General features: G+C 37.8%; 1 protein-coding gene across 1 annotated transcript in view; it reads left to right on the forward strand.

Annotated features, from left to right (window-relative positions):
- Positions 1-21,085, forward strand: part of TSGA10 (testis specific 10) — a 99,192-nt gene that overhangs the window by 38,042 nt on the left and 40,065 nt on the right. Inside the window, exons 7-10 of the mRNA XM_070379973.1 lie at positions 1,855-2,025; positions 2,116-2,193; positions 3,137-3,288; positions 19,170-19,285. Of these exons, the coding sequence (XP_070236074.1) occupies positions 1,855-2,025; positions 2,116-2,193; positions 3,137-3,288; positions 19,170-19,285 (517 nt within the window). The remainder of the gene's footprint in view (positions 1-1,854; positions 2,026-2,115; positions 2,194-3,136; positions 3,289-19,169; positions 19,286-21,085) is intronic.

Consider the following 21,085-nt stretch of genomic DNA (forward strand, 5'->3'; position numbering starts at 1 on the left):
AAGAAATAGAAGAGATGGGTATTTTTTAGTTATGGCAATTAAGATCTTTGCTGGACTATACGGAGTTTAAGTCCTGAAGGAAAGATGGGTTTTCTCTTATCTTGAAAGGGGTAAGAAGGAACATTCAAACTAAAGCAATGACCTGAAACGAAGGGTAAAGGCAGGAAGAACAGTATGTGAATGAATCCATTTATGACTAGAACAAAAGGTACATGTCTGTGGAGTGAGGTGGGAGCCAAGGCTTGAGAGGTGGATTGGACTAGAGCAGAAGTTTAAAAAAAAAAAAAAAGAGTTTTCAAACTTTTTCTGTGAAGGCCCAGGTAAAAAGCAGCTTGGGCCTTGCAGGCTATGTGACCTCTGACATAGCTGTTCAGCCCTATTGTTGTAGTGCAACAGCCCCAATAGATAACAAACAAGAGAACGAGTTTGTTCCTGTTATTTAGTCGCTCAGTTGTGTCCAGCATTTTGCAACCCCATGGACTGCAGCACGCCAGGCTCCCCTGTGCTTCACTGTCTCCCTGAGTCTGTTCAAACTCATGTCCATTGAATCAGTGATGCCATTCAACCATCTCATCTTCTGTTGTCCCCTTCTCCTCCTGCCTTCAATCTTTCCCAGCATCAGGGACTTTCCCAGTGAGTAGGCTCTTCACATCAGGGGGCCAAAGTATCGAAGCTTCAGCTGCAGCATCAGTCCTTCCAATGAATATTCAGGGTTGATTTCCTTTAGGATTTGGCTGTGTTACAGTATAATTGATTTATAGAGACACAAGTACTTGAAATTCCATAGGGTGGTGGGTGTGGGAGCCAGGTTAGACTGGGGTAAGAGAGTGGGTGATAAGGAACAGGCAGGGTGTACAAACCATGGCACTTAAAAAACAAAACTGTCAAAGGAAAAAGAGACAAATGGTGATAAATGGGATAGTAGAATTAAGTGACAGTTTTTCAAGATATGGGAGCCATGTGCATGGTTGAAAAAGCAGAGAAAGAGCCAGTGGAGAGGGTGGTATTTAAAGTGAGACAAATAATTAAAATTGAATTAGGGGTATCTTAAAAGACACTTCAGGAAATGAGGTCCAGGAGTCTGGTCAAGGCTTACCTATAGAAATTGGGAAGTAATACATCTTCTTCTGAGACTTAGATACTAGCTGAATAGATAGTGAGCAAAATCAAGGGGAAGGAAGATAAGGGACGGAAGTAGCAAAGTAGAGTATGAAATCACCTGGAGATATGAAACAGACTTGGAACCCAAGGATAGTTGTTGAACAAGTGTGTGAAGCATAGGTTGGGTTTTCAGTAAGGATCAGTGGGCCTTTCTGTCGGAGTGAAAGTAATCAAGACGTGGAAATGGCACGTACATTTTTGTAGAGAAATACTGGAACACTATGATAATATTTATTAAACCAGTGTTCTGCCTAAACTGTGCTGATTTCAGATTTATCACAAAATGGATGATATATATCGTAGGTACGTGAACTCCGGGAGTTGGTGATGGACAGGGAGGCCTGGCGTACTGCGATTCATGGGGTCGCAAAGAGTCAGACACGACTGAACGACTGAACTGAACTGAACTGAGCTTCTTAGTAAAACTCTCTCTTGCGTTAACTGCCTCCAAATTAACTTGTTTTAATTTTTGGCAAAGATAGTGTAAACCAAACTTCTGATTGTAGATATTCATTTACATTTGGGGCATCATTTGAATTTATTTGTGTAAGTTCATTAACGAATTATATCATTATCCTGCTGCATGCACATTAACATAGGCTTGCGTTTTATCTGGTTGGATAGAAGATAGCTGTCTTTATTTCTGTCCTAAAGTTTGTTAAACAGAAGTCTATGTATGTATTTAAATAATAGGCACAGGAAGAAATTGCCCGACTTCGACGAGAAATGATGAAAAGCTGCAAGTCTCCTAAATCAACAACAGCACATGCTATCCTCCGGCGGGTGGAGACTGAGAGAGATGTGGCCTTCACTGACTTGCGAAGAATGACCACAGAACGAGATAGTCTGAGGGAGAGGCTAAAGGTTCGAAAGAATTTTATCTCTATGAGGATCTGTGAAATGCAAAACAGCAACATTAAGAGCACCTTTGTTTTGTTTTTGTTTTTTAAACAGATTGCCCAAGAGACAGCGTTTAATGAGAAGGCTCACTTGGAACAAAGGATAGAGGAGCTGGAGTGTACAGTTCATAACGTAAAGAAAAGTCACTTTTGCACTTTGGGCTATAAACTATCAATGGCTCCCCACTTTCCCCTTTTTCTGTGTTCAGAAAAGTTGGTTTTCTCAGATAGCATTTGCAGTCCTAAGATGTTTAAGGTGGTGTGTATACTGTAAATTGTCACTTTTTCATTATTTATTTTCTTCTAAAAAATGTGAGTAAAGTCTTTTTTGTGTTAGGTTGTGTATGCTTTTTGTGTATGTTCTTTAAAGAAAAACCATTAGGGATGCATTCTCAGTGATTTTTCATCTCCCTGTTTCATTAATGATAGTGTTGCCAGGGACAGAGAAACTGGCTTATTCTTCCTAAAGAGTAGCTGTGATAGAGAAAATTATAACAAAATGAAAACCAATGAGAAAAATATATTTAAACTGAATTTAATTATGAAGCATTACCTTGTTACTAGTTAAGGCTTTGAGATGCTATCCATATATATTGGAGATATTCTGACCATATAAACAGAATTAAGGGAATTCAGTTTTCCGTTACCAACTTTAATCGACTATATTTCTAAATTCATCTGTTTTATGTTATAATGAGTTTGTTTTTTTAAAAAAAGCAATTGACAGGAATAGACAGAAAAAAACAAGAGTTTTTTTTCCCAGTCCCAGTTTGTATGTATAACTTGTTCGTATTGAGCAACAAGTAAGAAAGCTTCTTGCAAATAGGCTGTGTGTGCTATAGTCCAGCTGAAGCAGATGAAAATGTGCATCTGCTGCGCTAGGCTTCATGGATAAGCTGTGTGGTGGCTTGCTCAGGCTCCTACTCTACAGTACCTTGTCCATGAAGCCTCCCACAAGGTTCAAGTCTAAGCTGATCATCTCATATACCAGTTTGTACAAAGACAGAATGTCTCTCTTGAAAGATTACTGAGATGTTTTTAGTGATGGCAGTAACCTTGTCATTCTGCTTATATAGCTTGATGATGAACGTATGGAACAAATGTCAAATATGACTTTGATGAAGGAAACAATAACCACTGTGGAAAAAGAAATGAAATCACTAGCAAGAAAGGCGATGGATACTGAAAGTGAACTTGGCAGACAAAAAGCAGAGAATAATTCTTTGAGGTAAAGTCAATTGCCATTAAACCTATAGTTTACTATAAAGAGTAGCTCTGCTTTTTGAAGGATATTTTAGGGTGATAATTAAGTTATTTGTTGACTTTAACTTAAACAGTAGTGGACACCTCGGCACACATTAAATGATTTCCTAAAGGTCAGTCACAGACTGACAGACTGGGAATGCCACTCTTACAGGAATCAAACTTCTAGTAATTGTAATCTTGTATTTGCAGAAAGCTTCAGTATTTAGCTGAAATAGCTTTTACAAAGCCCTTCTGGGTAAAGAGCATATTTGACCTTGGCCTTTCACTGTTTAATGTACCTTATAACTTAAATTATGTCCTGGGATCTGAACAGTATAAGAAAATGCAAAGCACAGGTTTGACAGTAGCTTAGAAAAGGGGTGGTTTGACATACAATAAAAGCCATAGCAAAGAAATAAGAGCATGTAACGGAACTTCTGTTAACTGGATGCCACGTACTGTGTTTAGCTGTTCCTACATACTGCTCTGTAGCAGGAGAAATCCCAGTTAAAGCAACCCGCAGGCAGTGGTGTAGGGGAACAAGTTTCTAAAGACCTCCATGTTAGCAGTTTTACTTGCAATGTCTATTGATGTGAGAAACAGAAATTCTACACATTCACTCAGGTTGAATTTCAGTGTATCTATGAACATATGAAAAATAATAGTTCATTAGAGTGTGAAATACATTATTTAGTCTACAGATAATACTTGGTTCATATACAAATTCCCAAAGTAGCCTCTTTGGTCTTTCAAGGGTCTGTGGTAGATACTGATGCATTGGAATCACTTGTCAGGACAGAGAATTACTCAAGTTCTTTCCCGTCATTTATTTATTTATTTTTAATTAATTAATGTATTTTAATTGGAGGCTAATTACTTTACAGTACTGTAGTGGTTTTGCCATAAATTGACATGTATCAGCCATGGGTGTACATGTGTTCCCCATCCTGAATCCCCCTCCCACCTCCCTCCCCATCCCATCCCTTAGGGTCATCCCAGTGCACCGGCCCTGAGCGCCCTGTCTCATGCATCAAACCTGGACTGGTGATCTGTTTCATGTATAGTAATACACATGTTTCAATGCTATTCTCTCAAATCATCCTACCCTTGCCTTTTCCCTCAGAGTCCAAAACTCTGTTCTTTACATCTGTGTCTCTTTTTCTGTCTTGCATACAGGGTCATCGTTACCATCTTTCTAAATTCGATATATATTTGAGATTGGTGTTTTTCTTTCTGACTTACTTTACTGTGTATCATAGGCTCCAGTTTCATTCACCTCATTAGAACTGATTAAAATGCATTCTTTTTAATAGCTGAGTAATATTCCATTGTATATATATATCACAGCTTTCTTATCCATTCGTCTGCTGATGGACATCTAGGTTGCTTCCATGTCCTGGCTATTGTAAACAGTGCTGTGATGAACATTGGGGTACACTTGTCTCTTTCAATTCTGGTTTCCTCGGTGTGTATGCCCAGCAGTGGGATTGCTGGGCCGTATGGCAGTTCTATTTCCAGTTTTTTAAGGAATCTCCATACTGTTCTCCATAGTGGCTGTACTAGTTTGCATTCCCACCTACCATGTAAGAGGATTCCCTTTTTTCCACACCCTCTTCAGCATTTATTGCTTATAGACTTTTTGATAGCAGCCATTCTGACTGGTGTGAGATGGTACCTCACTGTGGTTTTGATTTGCATTTTTCTGATAATAAGTGATGTTGAGCATCTTTTCATGTGTTTGTTAGCCATCTGTATGTCTTCTTTGGAGAAATGTCTGTTTAGTTCTTTGGCCCATTTTTTGATTGGGTTGTTTATTTTTCTGGCGTTGAGTTGCATGAGCTGCTTGTGTATTTTTGAGATTAATTCTTTGTCAGTTGCTTCATTTGCTATTATTTTCTCTCATTGTGAAGGGTGTCTTTTCACCTTGCCCTTAATTTATTTTTTACTCTCTGCTTGAAAGGATATTGCAGGTTCAGGTAAAATAAAAATAATAATAAAATAAGAACAACAACAAAGAAAACCTTGAAAAATAGAGAAAAAGCTTCCAAGAAATTTAAATCACCCATGATTTCATAGCCCAGGGAAAATGCAGTAATATAGATTTGTTTTTATAGCCAGAAGTGTTATGTCTGTATGTAAGCTTTCTATGTAATTGATATCATCCTATATTAAGTTATATATTTGGTGGCCAATTTCACTTAATCCCTTACCATAAATATTTTCACATGTAGTTGGAAGTTCTTTGAAAGCATTTTGGTGGTTTATTAAAAATATTCTAAAAGATAAATATATAATAATTTTGAGGGTTTTGTGTACATTTATTTTCTTTTAGCAGTATTAGTAAAGTATAATTGACATACATATAATAAAAATTGCACATACTTAAAGTGTTCAGTCTGGTAAGTTTCGACATTTATTTGTACCTGTAAGGCCATCACCACACTCAAGATAGAGGCCCTGTCCATCACTTTCCAAAGTTTTCGTATGCCTGCCTATCCTCTTCCCCAGGCAACCACTGATTTGCTTTCTGTCACAGAGGTTTATTTGGATTTTCTAAAATGTTATTATATAAGTGAAATCATGCAGTGTATATTCTTTTATAGGGCTACTTTCACTCAGCATAATTGTTTTGAGATTTATCCATGTTGTCACATGTAATCAATAGTTTACTCCTTTTTATTGCTGAGTAGTATTCCACTGTATGGATATACCACATAAACATTTCCGTTGTTTCCAACTTGGAGCTATAATGAAAACCATTTATGAGCATACACATTTGAGTCTTTATATGGATGTGTGCTTTTACTTCCCTTGGGTAAATACCTGAGACTGGAGTGACTGAGTCATATGATGGAGGTATGTTTAACTTCTGTAAAAACCATTAAACTGTTTTCAAAGTGGTTGTACTGTTTTATTCTACATTTTCACCAGCAGTGTATGAGTGTGCCAGTTGTTACATGTCCTCATCAATACTTCATATACAGTGTCTCTATAGTTTTAGCCCTCCTAATAGGTAGATTTGCCTTCTCTAATAACTAGTGATTTTGAGCATCTGTTCATGTCATTTTGTGTCATACATATATCTTCTTTAGTGTCTGTTCAAAACCTTTGCATACTTTTATTGAGTTATATGTACCAATAAGTTGTAAAAATCCTTTCTATATTCTGGATATAAATTCTTTGTCAGGTACAATATATGTTTGGCATATATTTTTTCCCAGTCTGTGGCTTGCCTTTTTATTTTCCTAAGTGTCTTTTAAAGAGAAAATATTTCTGATTAAGTGAAACTTACTGCTTTTAAAAAATTTATTTCCATCCCTTGTATTCTTTTAAAGAAATTATTGTCAAGCCTAAGGTGAGATTTTTCTCCTGGATTTTCTTCTAGCAGTTTTATAGTTTCAGTTCTTACATTTAAATCTATGATCCATTTCAAGTTAATTTTTGCATATAGTAGAAGGTGTAGTTCAAAGTTCACTTTTTTTGCATATGAATATCCAGTTGTTCCAGCACCATTTGTTGAAAAGCTTTCCTTTTTTTCACTAAATTGTTTTGCAGCTTTGTAGAATGTCAGTTGTCCATATATGTGAAGGTCTATTTTTTGATTATCTATTTTGTTTGGTGGATCTATTTATATGTCTTGATGCCAATATAACATTTCCGAATTACTTTTTTTAGTCCTCAAATTAGGTAGTGTTAGTCCTCTACTTTGTTCTTTCTTAAAGTTGTTTTGGATATTCTGGTTCCTTGCATATTAATTTTAGAATCCGCTTCATAGTATAAACAGAAAAGCCTTGGGAATTTGGAATTGGTGAAAAATCCCTACTCATGAACACTCTCCCTTTCTTTTTATTTTTTATTTTTTGGCCATGCTTAGTAGCTCATGGGATCTTAGTTCCTGGACTAGGGATCGAACCTGGGCCACTACAATGAAAGCAGCAAGTCCTAACCACTGGACCATTACCAGGGAACTCCGGTCCATTTATTTAGATCTTCAATTTTCTCATAATGTTTTATAATTTTCAGTGTATAGATCTTGCATTATTTTTGTCAGTTTATCCTTAAATATTTTTTGCTTTTTGATACTGATGTAAATGGAATTTTAGAATTTTAATTTCTGATTGCTTATTGCTTATATACAAAAATACAAATTTTTAAAAATAAAACTTTGTATTATAGAACAGTTTTAGATTTACAGAAAATTTGTGAAGATAGTGCAGAGTTCCTACATACCTCACACCCAGTTTCCTCTGTTAATAACATTTTGCATTAGTATGGTTCATTTGTTAAAAGTAGCCGATCATTATTGATACACTCTAATAAACTGAAGTCTGTAATTTATTCAGATTTTCCTTAGTTTTTCCATAATGTCCTTTTTCTGATCCAGGAGCCCATGTAGGATACCATATTACATTTAGTTGTCTTGTCTCCTTAGGCTTCTCTTGGCTATAAAAGTCTCAGACTTTCCTTGTTTTTGATGACCTTGACAGTTTTGAGGAATACTGATCAGGTATTTTGTAGAATGTCTCTCAATTGGGGTTTGTCTGATGACTTTCTCGTGGTTAGACTGGGTTGTTTTTGAGAGAAAGGTCACAGCAGTAAGGTGCCATTTTCGAGTACACAGATATTCAGGTGTCATGAGTACATCTTATCAATATGATTTATCACTGTTGATTTTGACTTCAGTTGCCTGCCTGAGGTAATACTTGCCTTTTCCAGAATGTCATATAATTGAAATCATATAGTACATAGCCTTTTCCCACTGGCTTCTTTCACTTAGTAATGTGCATTTAAGGTTCATCCGTTCATTTCTTCTCATTGAATAATATTCTGTCATATGTATGTACACAGTGTGTTTATCCATGCGCCTATTGAGTCATCTTGGTTGCTTCTAGTTTTTGGCAATTGTGAATGAAGCTGCTATACACTTTGATGTGCATGTTTTTGTGCGGACAGAAGTTTTTATTTTTTTATTTAAATTTTTATTTCGGCTTCTCACAGTTTGCAGGATCTTAGTTCCCCAACTAGGTGTTGAGCCTGTGCTTTCAGCAGTGAAAATGCAGAGTCCTAACCACTGGGCTGCCAGAGAATTCCCAGAACAGAATTTTTTAGATCAGTTCAGTAAATACCTAGGAACAGAATTGCTGAATCATATAGTAAAACTGCATTTAACTTTGTAAGAAACTACCAAATTCTCTTTCAAAGTGAGTATACCGTTTTGCATTTCCATCAAAAGGAATGAAGGAGACTTTCTGTCAGCATTTATTATTGTCAAATGTCTATATTTTAGGCATTAAAATAGGTGTGTAGTGATGTTTTGTCATAATTTGCAATTCTCTAATGACAAATAATGTGAAACCTCTTCTCATATTATTTGCCATCTGTGTATTTTTGGTGAGGTGTCTGTTTAGATCTTTAGCCCAATTTTTCAATTGTTTATCCATTTAGTGTTGAACTGTAAGATTTCTTTATATATTTTGGGTCATGTTTTTATCAGATAAAGTGAAAGAAAGTGAAAGTGTTAATTACTCAGTCGTGTCCAATTTTTGCGACTCCATGGACTGTAGCCTGCCAGGCTCCTCTGTCCATGGGATTTTCCAGGTACAAATACTGGAGTGGGTTGCCATTTCCTTCTCCAGGGAATCTTCACCACCCAGGGATTGAACCTGGGTCACCTGCGTTGCAGGCAGATTCTTTTTAGTTAATTGAGGAAAATAAGCCTGAAGAGGAGGATGTAGGGAAGCCTACGGTTGAGAAGAGAAACAGAAACGGAACAATGGAGACATTCAACACCTCTGGCGTCTGCAGCTGCAACAGACATGAACCAAAGTTCAACATTTAGAAGCATACCAGATGACCTTGGGCATGGTGGTTACTTCTTAGATATAATACTAAAGGCAAAATCCATGAAAGAAATAATTGACAAACTGTACTTCATTAAAATTGAAGACTTAAGGGGCTTGATTGAGCGGAACAGAGCCAGGCAGCAAAAGGAAGCATGTCAAAGACTCCGGGCAGTGGCCCAGACGACGGAGCCCACCACCCTTCTTCTACTGACAGTGCTTCATGTGAGGCCCTCGGCCCCCAACCAGCAGCAGCCGACAGAGGGCACGGACGGCATAGAACCCAAAGAGACAGCCCCATTGGAGGGAGACCAGCAGCAGGGGGGTGAGCGGATATCCCCACCCAGATTCTGACCCAGGTACTAAGGGCCTTTCCACCCCAGGCCACCCCAGCAGCCCACCACAGAAAGTGGGAATGACAAGACCAAGCCCAGCCAAGGCCCCACTGACAGCTCCCGACCTGAGCCCCAGAGCCCATGAAACTGCCCCTACTTCCAGTGGAGACAGCAGCAGTTCCTGGGACCCAGGCAGCCCACCACCCCAGAGACCTCAGCACCCATCAACAGTGGGGACCCGCCAGCCACCATACTAGAGTGATTCCAACTCAAAGGACACACAGAGTCACCATCTGGTATCTGCCAGTTTTTCCAACTGACCTGTATCCTACCCAGCACCTCCCTCTGCTCTTTCCCATAATTCATGACATCAAAACACTGGCTTTCCCCCCCTTTCCTTGAGACTCAGGAGGGCCAAAGCAACACCCTTTTGCTTTTTTTTTCTCTCTCCCCTACCAAGGGTTGAAGGAAGGGATCCATCCTTATTGTTCAGAGGCACCAACTCCCTCCCCTAAATCAGGCTGAGAAGGAACCAGCCAGATCTTCCCTCCTCCTGGTTGTTTTTCTTTCCCACCCGTTTATTTTTTGTTTCCCTGCTCCCCCCTACCTCTGAAGCCCTGTTATGAACTGTCATGTGCCTCCTGAGCCTCCAGTAAAAACAAAAATGGGAAAAAAAATTGAAGGCTTAATATTCTGCTCAACACGATATCAAATATATGAGAAGACAAGCCACAGACTGGAAGAAAATGTTTGCTAAAGACACCTCTAATAAAGAACTGTTATCCATAACTTAACTTTAAAAAGACAAGCAACTCAATTAAAAAATGGGCAGAAGAACTTAATGGATATTTTTCCAAAGAAGACATACAGATGGCTAACAGGCACTGAAAAAGTGTTCAACAATGTTAAACATCAGAGAAACGCATATTAGAACCACAAGGAGATACCGCCTCACACCTTTTAGAATGATTATCATCAGAAAGACCACAAATAACAAATGTTGGTCAGGATGTGGAGAAAAGGGAACCCTTGTATATTGCTGATGGGAATGGAAATTGATGTAGCCACTATGGAAAACAGTATGGAGGTTTCTCAAAAAATTAAAAATAGAACTACCATATGACCCAGCAATTCCACTCCTGGGTATCTATCTGAATAAAACAAAAATACTAATTTGAAAAGATACATGCAACCCAGTGTACATAGAATCATTATTTACAATGGCCAATATACGGAAACAACCTAAATGTTACTCATCAACAGACAAGTGAATAAAGAAGATGGGTGTATAAATATATGTGTATATACATATATATACACATACAATGTGTGTGTATATAGGAACTAAAAAGCCTCTTGATGAACGTGAAAGTGGAGAGTGAAAAAGTTGGCTTAAAGCTCAACATTCAGAAAATGAAGATCATGGCATCTGGTCCCATCACTTCATGGGAAATAGATGGGGAAACAGTGGAAACAGTGTCAGACTTTATTTTGGGGGGGCTCCAAAATCACTGCAGATGGTGACTGCAGCCATAAAATTAAAAGATGCTTACTCTTTGGAAGGAAAGTTATGACCAACCTAGATAGCATATTCAAAAGCAGAGACATTACTTTGCCAACAAAGGTCCATCTAGTCAAGGCTATGGTTTTCCAGTGGTCATGTATGAATGTGAGAGTTGGATTGTGAAGAAAGCTGACTGCCGACGAATTGATGTTTTTGAACTGTGGTGCTAAAGAAGACTCTTGAAAGTCCCTTGGACTGCAAGGAGATCAAACCAGTCAATCCTAAAGGAAATCAGTCCTGAATATTCATTGGAATGACTGATGCTGAAGCTGAAACTCCAGTACTTTGGCCACCTCATGCAAAGAGTTAACTCATTGGAAGACTTTGATGCTGGAAGGGATTGGGGGCAGGAGGAGAAGGGGACGACAGAGGATTAGATGGCTGGATGGCATCACCAACTCGATGGACGTGAGTTTGAGTGAACTCCGGGAGTTGGTGATGGAAAAGGAGGCTTGGCGTGCTGTGATTCATGGGGTCGCAAAGAATCGGACACGACTGAACGACTGAACTGAACTGACACATACAATGGGATACTGCTGCTAAGTCACTTCAGTCGTGTCCGACTCTGTGCGACCCCATAGATGGCAGCCCACCAGGCTTCCCGTCCCTGAGATTCTCCAGGCAAGAACACTGGAGTGGGTTGCCATTTCCTTCTCCAATGCATGAAAGTGAAAAGTGAAAGTGAAGTCGCTCAGTCTTAGCGACCCCATGGACTGCAGCCTACCAGGCTCCTCTGCCCAAGGGATTCTCCAGGCAAGAGTACTGGAGTGGGTTGCCATTGCCTTCTCCAATGGGATACTATTCAGCCATAAAAAAGAACGAAATTTTGCCATTTGCAACAACATGAATGGACATTGAGGGTATTACGCTAAGTGAAATAAGTCAGATATATGTGGCATATAACCTTTAAAAGTTGTGAATCACTATATTATACACATAAAATATATAATATTATATATCAATTGTACCTTCGTAATAGATAGGTTGTAGCTCAGATGGTAAAGCATCTGCCTGCTATGCAGGAGTCTTGGGTTTGATTCCTTGATCTGGAATATCCCCTGGAGAAGGAAATGGCAACCCACTCCAGTATTCTTGCCTGGTGAATCCCATGGACAGAGGAACTGGTGGGCTACAGTCCATGGGGTCACAAAGAGTCACACACATCCAAATTATATTTCAGTTCACTTCAGTTCTGTCGCTCAGTCATGTCCGACTCTTTGCAACCCCATGAATCGCAACATGCCAGGCCTCCCTGTCCATCACCAACTCCCGGAGTTCACCCAAACTCATATCCATCAAGTCGGTGAAGCCATCGAGCCTCTGTCGTCCCCTTCTCCTCCTGCCCTCATTATATTTAGGACTTTTAAAAAACTCAACAATAAGAAATAACTCACTTCAGTTCAGTTCATTCACTCAGTTGTTTGTTCATGACCAACTCCAGGAGCTTGCTCAAACTCATGTCCATCAAGTCGGTAATGCCATCCAACCATCACATCCTCTCTCGTCCCCTTCTCCTGCCTTATCTTTCCCAGCATCAGGGTCTTTCCCAATGAGTCAGTTCTTCACATCAGGTGGCCAAAGTACTGGAGTTTCAGCTTCAGCATCAGTCATTCCAATGAATATTCTGGACTGATTTCCTTTAGGATTGACTGGTTTGATCTCCTTGCAGTCCAAGCGACTATCAAGAGTCTTCTTCAGCACCACAGTTCAAAAGCATCAATTCTTCAGCACTCAGCTTTCTTTATAGTCCAGCTCTCACATCCGTACATGACTACTGGAAAACCCATAGCTTTGACTGGACAGACCTTCGTTGGCAAAGTAATGTCTCTGCTTTTCAAAATGCTGTCTAGGTTGGTCATAACTTTTTTCCCAAGGAGCAAGCGTCTTTTAATTTCATGGCTACAGTCATCATCTGTAGTGATTTTTGGAGCCTAAAAAAATAAAGTCATCCACTGTTTCCATATTTTCCCCATCTATTTGTCATGAAGTGATGGGACCGGATGCTATGATCTTAGGTTTTTGAATGTTGAGTTTTAAGCCAACTTTTTCACTCTCCTCTTTCACCTTCATCAAGAAGCTTTTTAGTTCTTCTTCGCTTTCTGCCATAAGGGTGGTGTCATCTGCATATCTGAGGTTATTGATATTTCTCCCAGCAATCTTGGTTCCAGCTTGTACTTCATCCAGCCTGGCGTTTTGCATGATGTACTCTGCATATACGTTAAATAAGCAGGGTGACAATATACAGCCTTGACCTATTCCTCTCCCAATTTGGATCCAGTCTGTTCCGGTTCTAACCGTCTGTTCTTGACCTGCATACATATTTCTCAGGAGGCAGGTCAAGTAGTCTGGTATTCCCATCTCTTTCAGAATTTTCCACAGTTTCTTGTGATCCACACAGTCAAAAGCTTTGGTTTAGTCAATAAACCAGAAGTAGATGTTTTTCTGGAACTCCCTTGCTTTTTCAGTGATCCAACAGATGTTGGCAATTTGATCTCTGGTTCCTCTGCCTCTTCTAAATCCAACTTTAACATCTGGAAGTTCACGGTTCATGTACTGTTGAAACCTGGCTTGGAGAATTTTGAGTATTATTTGGCTGGTGTGTGAGATAAGTGCAATTGTGCAGTAGTCTAAATATTCTTTGGGATTGGAATGAAAACTGACCTTTTCCAGTCCTGTGGCCCCTGCTGAGTTTTCCAAATTTGCTGGTATATTGAGTGCAGCACTTTCACAGCATCATCTTTTAGGATTTGAAATAGCTCAACTGAATTCCATCACCTCCACTAGCTTTGTTCTCAGTGATGCTTCCTAAGGCCCACTTGACTTTACATTCCAGGATGTCTGGCTCTAGCTGAGTGAACACACCATCGTGATTATCTGGGTCATTAACATCTTTTTGTATAGTTCTTTTGTGTGTTCTTGCCACCTCTTTTTAATATCTTATGCTTCTGTTAGGTCCATACTGTTTCTTTCCTTTATTGAGCCCATCTTTGCATGAAATGTTCCCTTGGAATCTGTAAGTTTCTTGAAGAGATCTCTAGTCTTTCCCATTCTATTGTTTTCCCCTATTTCTTTGCATTGATCACTGAGGAAGTCTTTCTTATCTCTCCTTGCTATTCTTTGGCACTCTGCAATCAAATAGGTGTATTTTTCGTTTTCTCCTTTGCCTTTAGCTTCTCTTCTTTTCTCAGCTATTTGTAAGGCCTCCTCAGACAACCATTTTTGCCTTTTTGCATTTCTTTTTTTCTGGGAATGGTCTTGATCACTGCTTCCTATACAGTGTCACAAACCTTAGTCCATAGTTCTTCAGGCACTCTATCAGATCTAATATCTTGAATCTATTTGTTAATTCCACTGTATAATCATAAGAGATTTGATTTAGGTCATACCTGAATGATCTAGTGGTTTTTTCCCCCGACTTTCTTCAATTTGAGTCTGAATTTTGCAATAAGGATTTTTTGAATTTTGCAACAACTCACTTAGAAATGGGCCAAAGACCTTAACAAAAATCTCATCAAAGAAGTTATAGAGATATCAAATAAGTATATAAAAAGATGCAATACATCATATATCATCTGGAAATGCTAGTTAAAACAAGATAAAATAGCTATTAGAATGGCCAAAATCGGAAGCACAACAGATACTGGTAAGAATGTAGATCAACAGGAGCTGATGGGAATGAAAAGTGGTACAGTCACTTTGTAAAGCTATTTGGCAGTTTCATGCAAAACTAAACATATACTTATCGTATGATCCACCAATCATGCTTATTGATATTTACCCAAAGGAGTTGAAAACATTATGTACACACAAAAACCTACACATAGCGTTTGTAGCAGCTTTAATCATAATTGCCCAAATTTGGAAGCAACCAAAATCTATAATAGGACTCTGAGTTAGAGATGGCAACTGTATGTCAGATCCCATACTAATGTCATACTGAGAACCTTCACTATCTGATTTCTGGCCAGACAAATGACCTGTCAAGACGTTTTCCAAAATTACTCTAAAAATCTATCATTTGGTTCTGATTATGTCATTTTGTGAAGGAAGCATTCTATTCTGTGCCCTGAGTTTTATAATAGGTACAGATTTCTTCTCATTTTGAATTTTAAGTCTTAGAGTCATTCTGAGGTAGCAAAGCATAAATTTCAGTCTCTGCTATCAAAGTTGCTTGTAATATTATTTGGTAAAGTGCTGAATGAAAACTATAAAGCGCCATCACCATGCATTGTAGCTTGGTTTATGAGTGCTGTCGTCTGTAGAATTTTCTGTTTCACTAGTGTGAGTTTTTCTGGAGAATCTACTTAATTATAAACAATTATCTATAAAAGCATTATTTTGAGTGTCTCTGAGTGAGTGTTTCCTTAGAACCGGGCAAAGTGTGTACAGCTGAGCACTGATGGAGAGTGCAGTCTGAGAACCAAGTGGGAGTTTGTTTTGAGAATAAGAGAGATCAGGAGAATCGCACGATATGCCAGAACCCTGACTTTTAACCTGCTGAGGGTGCACAGAGGAGTTGGTTTTCAGCTCCAAAGTAACCATTCAAAAAAGGTACATCAGGTAGTTTATAACCTAAGCCCCTTTGGGCTTTGGTATAAAAACCTCCTAAACATATCTTGAATGAGTTTTCTGACATTGGAGGGCCCGTTAGAAGAGTCTGCTAAAGAAGTTACCTGCTTTATTTCTGAAGCTTCTGTTTCTTGAGTGTCTGTTTTTGGTGTGGGTTTATGGGTCAGTGATTTAAAATTCTGATTTGAAAACTTCTGATCGTGCATGTAGTTTTCCATTTTCCTCTTTCCTATTAGATGTATTCTTGAATTATGCAGGGATCTTATGGCTATTTTGGAAAATATGCAGCTTCAATATAGTTTAACAGGATAAGGATGGCCACAGTGTACACCGGAAGGTTTTGTCACATCCTCTCCCTGTCTTTCCAGGACTCATTCATTATCATATGAATTGATATACTTATTATATTTATGGCTCTTACATTAGCATGTGTTTTCAAGAATATTTTTATTAAAGTATGGTTGATTTACAATGCTTTGTTAGTTTCAGGTATACGGCATAGTGACTCAGTTACATAAATATATATTCCTTTTCAGATTCCTTTCTCTTATAGTTTATTGCAGAATATTGAGTATAGTTCCCTGTGCTATACATTAGGTCCTTATTGGTTACCAGTTTTATATATAGTGGTGTGTATATTTAATCCTAGCCTCCTAATGTACCTTATCCCACCCATCTTTCCCCTTTGGTAATCCTAAGTTTATTTTCTATGTCTGTGAGTCTCTTTCTGTTTTGTTAAATAAGTCCATTTGTGTCTTTTTTAGATTCCACATATAAGCGATATCAGATGATATTTTTCTTTCTCTGGCTTTCTTTACTTAGTATGATAATCTCTAGGTCCATAGTATTGCTGCAAATGGCATTATTTTATTCTTTTTTATGGCTGAGTAATATTCCATTGTATATATATACACCACATCTTTATCTATTGCTAGACATTTAGGTTGCTTCCATGTCCTATTGTAAATAGTGTTGTAAATAGTGTAATAGTGTAATTTACAAGCTATTGTAAATAGTGTTGCAGTGAACATTGGGATGCAAGTGTCTTTTCAAAGTATGATTTTCTCATGATATATGCCTAGGAGTGGGATTGCTGGATCATAGAGTAGCTCAGTAGCCCTATTTTTAGCTTTTTTAGGAACCTCCATACTGTCTTCCATAGAGGATGTGTACCAATTTATATCCCACCAACAATGGAGAAGGCAATGGCACCCCACTCCAGTACTCTTGCCTGGAAAATCCCATGGACGGAGGAGCCTGGTGGGCTGAAGTCCATGGGGTCGCTGGGAGTCGGACACCACTGAGCGACTTCACTTTCACTTTTCACTAACATGCATTGGAGAAGGAAATGGCAACCCACTCCAGTGTTCTTGCCTGGAGAATCCCAGGAATGGAGGAGCCTGGTAGGCTGCGGTCTATGGGGTAGCACAGAGTCGGACACGACTGAGCGACTGAACTGAACTGAACTGAAAGCTGGTTTTCATGTTTTTTATTGATATTTCTTTAGTGTAAGAGTTCATGTGTTATATTAGCCATTGTTTCTTTGAATATTGTGTTTGTTCTTTCCTGGCATCCCTATTAGGTGAATATTGGACCTTCTCATTCTGTTGTTTATGTCTCCTAAACTTTCCTTTGTATTTGTTCTGTCTTTTATCTGTGCTCTATTATAGATAATTTCCCCTGATCTGCCTTTTTTTTCTAGCTTACTAATTGTCTCTTTAGCTGTATCTATTTTGTTCTTAACCTTGTCATTTGATGTCCTTTTAAAATTTTTATTTCAATGCCTTTAGTTTAATTTCCGGAAGTTCTCTTTGGTTCTTTTTAAAATCTGCTGGTTCTTTTTATTATGAATTTCTATTATACTTTTTATGTATTAATATTTTAAATTATTTTTAAAATTTCTGTTTAATAAGGCTATAATCTGAAGTTCTTTGAAATCTAATTTAGTTTGTGTGTCTTTTGACTCCCACTAAGTTTGGCTTGTTTCTTAGTATGTTTTTAAGATTGAATTGTGAGCTCATTTTTTAAAAACTTATTTTTAATTGAAAGATAATTACAATATTGTGTTGGTTTGTGAGCTTATTTTCTTTTTTTTATTTTTTATTTATTTATTTTTTTTAAAATTTTATTTTATTTTTAAACTTTACATAATTGTATTAGTTTTGCCAAATATCAAAATGAATCCGCCACAGGTATACATGTGTTCCCCATCCTGAACCCTCCTCCCTCCTCCCTCCCCATACCATCCCTCTGGGTCGTCCCAGTGCACTAGCCCCAAGCATCCAGTATCGTGCATCGAACCTGGACTGGCAACTCGTTTCTTACATGATATTTTACATGTTTCAATGCCATTCTCCCAAATCTTACCACCCTCTCCCTCCACCACAGAGTCCATAAGACTGTTCTATACATCAGTGTCTCTTTTCAGCTGACCCTTTTCTGGGGTTTAGTTTGTGCCTGAGTTGAAGTCATGTCCCTCCAGAAAACTTCTGTGTGTATTTCCACCAAGTTTTCTAGATTATATTACCATCCTAGAACCAGATTTTATTTTGATTTCTTATTTTGAGATTGAGATTTCCCAACGAAGATGTTTAATTATTTTTGTTACCCTGCTTTAGCAGTGTTTGTCAAGCTGATTTCCTCTAGTCTGGCCTCTCCACTAATACTGTCACTCTTATGTGGGGGATCTTTTTTCTAAAACTTGTGTTGCAGACATTTCTGTGGCCTCATCTTCTGTTTCTGAGTTAAAAGACAAGACTCTAGGTTACTGAGACAGGTAAACCCCAACCATATCTAATACAACATCAGTTTATAGACTTATTACTCTGATTTGGCACCAAGGGACTTCTCTTACAGATTGTTCTGAGTTTTGCTATACATTTTAAAGGATGCTTCTTACATCTTGTTTAGTATGTGTGTTTTGTAGTGAGAGGACTTTCATAGCTTCCATATTTCCAGAAATTATAGTCTGTCTACTTATTTGTTTATTAACTATGAATTGCATGAGAACAGGGTCCCTGCCCATCTAGTTCACCATAGTACCTGCTACATACTTAGTCAGTGTTTGTGGACTCAGTGAAATACTGTTCATTATAGATTTATTTATACTAATGAAAACCTGAAATGAACCCAAATGTCTAATATTAGGGGAGTACTCAAGTAAATGGTTATATTTACTTGAAAACAAATGGCTATTGCTCATATAAAGTTTTTCAGCAGAAAATGATAATTTGAAGGGCTAAATTATAAGACTGAAAAATGTTAAAGATTGAGTGTAGGTGAAAAACATCTGAACTCAAGTTTGAATTTAGATTTGAAAACTTTATGCAAAGCAAAAAAATACTAATGAATACTAAAGTTGTTTATGTTACAGTGGTAGATTGAGGATCCCCTTTTACCCTTTATATTCAAACCTCCTATAGTGTGTTTTTATAATGAAAATACTAAGAAGAAAAAATGTGCATTAGTTTCCTTAAAAGTTCTTAGATTTAAATACACTAAAAAGTTGATAAAACGTAAAATTTCAGAATTAGTTTTATTATTAAAATGTTTACAGACTTTTATATGAAAACACAGAGAAAGATCTTTCTGATACTCAGCGACACCTTGCTAAGAAAAAGTATGAGCTACAGCTTACTCAGGAGAAAATTATGTGCTTGGATGAAAAAATTGGTGAGTTTTTTCCTGATGTTCCTTTTTGTTTTTTAAGTCTGGAAAAAAAAGTTTTCTTCTCTTCAGTTATAACATAGAGAAACTTAGAAATAGACCCTTAAGTTAAAAGTTTTTAGTCAAAAAATCATGAGAAAATGTATTTTTCTTTGATAGTAAAATGTTTTACTTACACTTAGATCCGTAAATACTTAGTCATGGCTTCATATTTTTCATGAAGGAATAGCTAAACAAAGCAATAGTACTTTGTAAATTTATGATGATCAATTTTAAATTTGTAAGCTTTTATATTATGTCATGCCCATAGCTGTTATAATGAAATGTATTACATATATACTATTTTTGGTAGAAGGTATACATAGATTTGGATATATCTGTAGTTCATTTGAGTTTATAGAAAAAATTATTTTTATGAAGTCTCTTATTATTATTTCTTACCAGTGTTCTTTATGAAAATATGGTCATAACTTAGTCTTCTTATAACTTTAAATTAAAATTTTGGTCAGGACAATAAAAGTGCTCATTTTAAAACTGAATAAGATTTTTAAGGTTTGCTATTATGCAGATCAAAAATATCTGACATAAGCAATTAGGTCGGTGGGGTGCTTTTTACTGAGGTAGAAAGTATTAAAAGAAAATATAAAAGAATATTGAAGAACTCATTTTTGGATTTTAAGTTCAAGTAAAAATGTAGGCTAAGTAGGTAAATAGATAAGTTAGTATCTCAGAAGAGAAATCATAGCTAAAGATATACATTTAGGACACATCAGCATGTAAATGATACTTTAAAACCGTGAAATCACCTAGGGAAAATGTAGAGAATGAGAAGAGGATCCAGGACTGAGTAAGAAGAAGCCAAAGAAGTAGGAAGAAAACCCAGAAGTGAGTGTCATTTGGGGAGGCAAGAGAGCAATGTGTTTTAGAAAGGAGGATATGATCAATTGTCAGATACTTTCGAGAAGCAAAATAAGATGAGAATGAAAAAATATTGATTGGATTGACGCATTGGAGGTTTTGGAAACATGGGTCCCCCAAAACTTTGTGTGTTAGATGTGAAAGATGGAGTAGTCTGAGGATTGATTGGGAAATGAGATGGTGGAGACAGGAGAGAACAGAAGTCAAACAGAAGTTTGGCTCTTAAGAGTAGCAGAAAAATGGGGTGGTAGCATAAATGGGATGTGGGGTTAACTTTTTTTTAAGCTAGGAGGTTCTAGAACTGGCTTAGAGTTTGTTTTCTGCCAATGAGAATAAACTCAGGTATCAGAACACCCCGAACAAGCGGTTTGCCGGGAAAAGAAACAGGGTTCATCCCGTTTGCATACATCACCCTCTGTGGTGTGAAATTCCACTCTTAGTGCTGCACTGGGTGGCCCTGGCAGTCACTTACCTAAAGGTCTAGTCACACTGACTTTCTTAGGGTAGAGATGGTCTAGACCAGTGCTCCTCAAACTTCAGGAGAGCTAAGCTCACTGGAGCCAGGCTCCTCGGAGCAGGATATGCCAGGGCTTTCGTATCTTTCCCAGGGTGTTTGTTGAAACATAAATTGCTCTGCCCACTCAGAATTTCTAATTCAGTAGGTCTAGCATGGGACCTAAGGATTTGTATTTCTCATAAGTTCCCAGGTGATGCTGATGGTTCTGGTTGACAAACCACCATTTGAAAACCACTTTTCTATACCAATTATAGAGGACTTCAACACTGACGCTGGCATTCCAGCATACTTACAAAGCAAATCAGACTTCTGGGATGATTTTTTTCTAGGAATGTTTATAACAGTGCTGTAGAAAAAATCAGAATAGTAGA

The sequence above is a fragment of the Bos mutus genome, chromosome 11 (genome assembly GCF_027580195.1).
Source record: "Bos mutus isolate GX-2022 chromosome 11, NWIPB_WYAK_1.1, whole genome shotgun sequence".
Taxonomy (NCBI): domain Eukaryota; kingdom Metazoa; phylum Chordata; class Mammalia; order Artiodactyla; family Bovidae; genus Bos; species Bos mutus.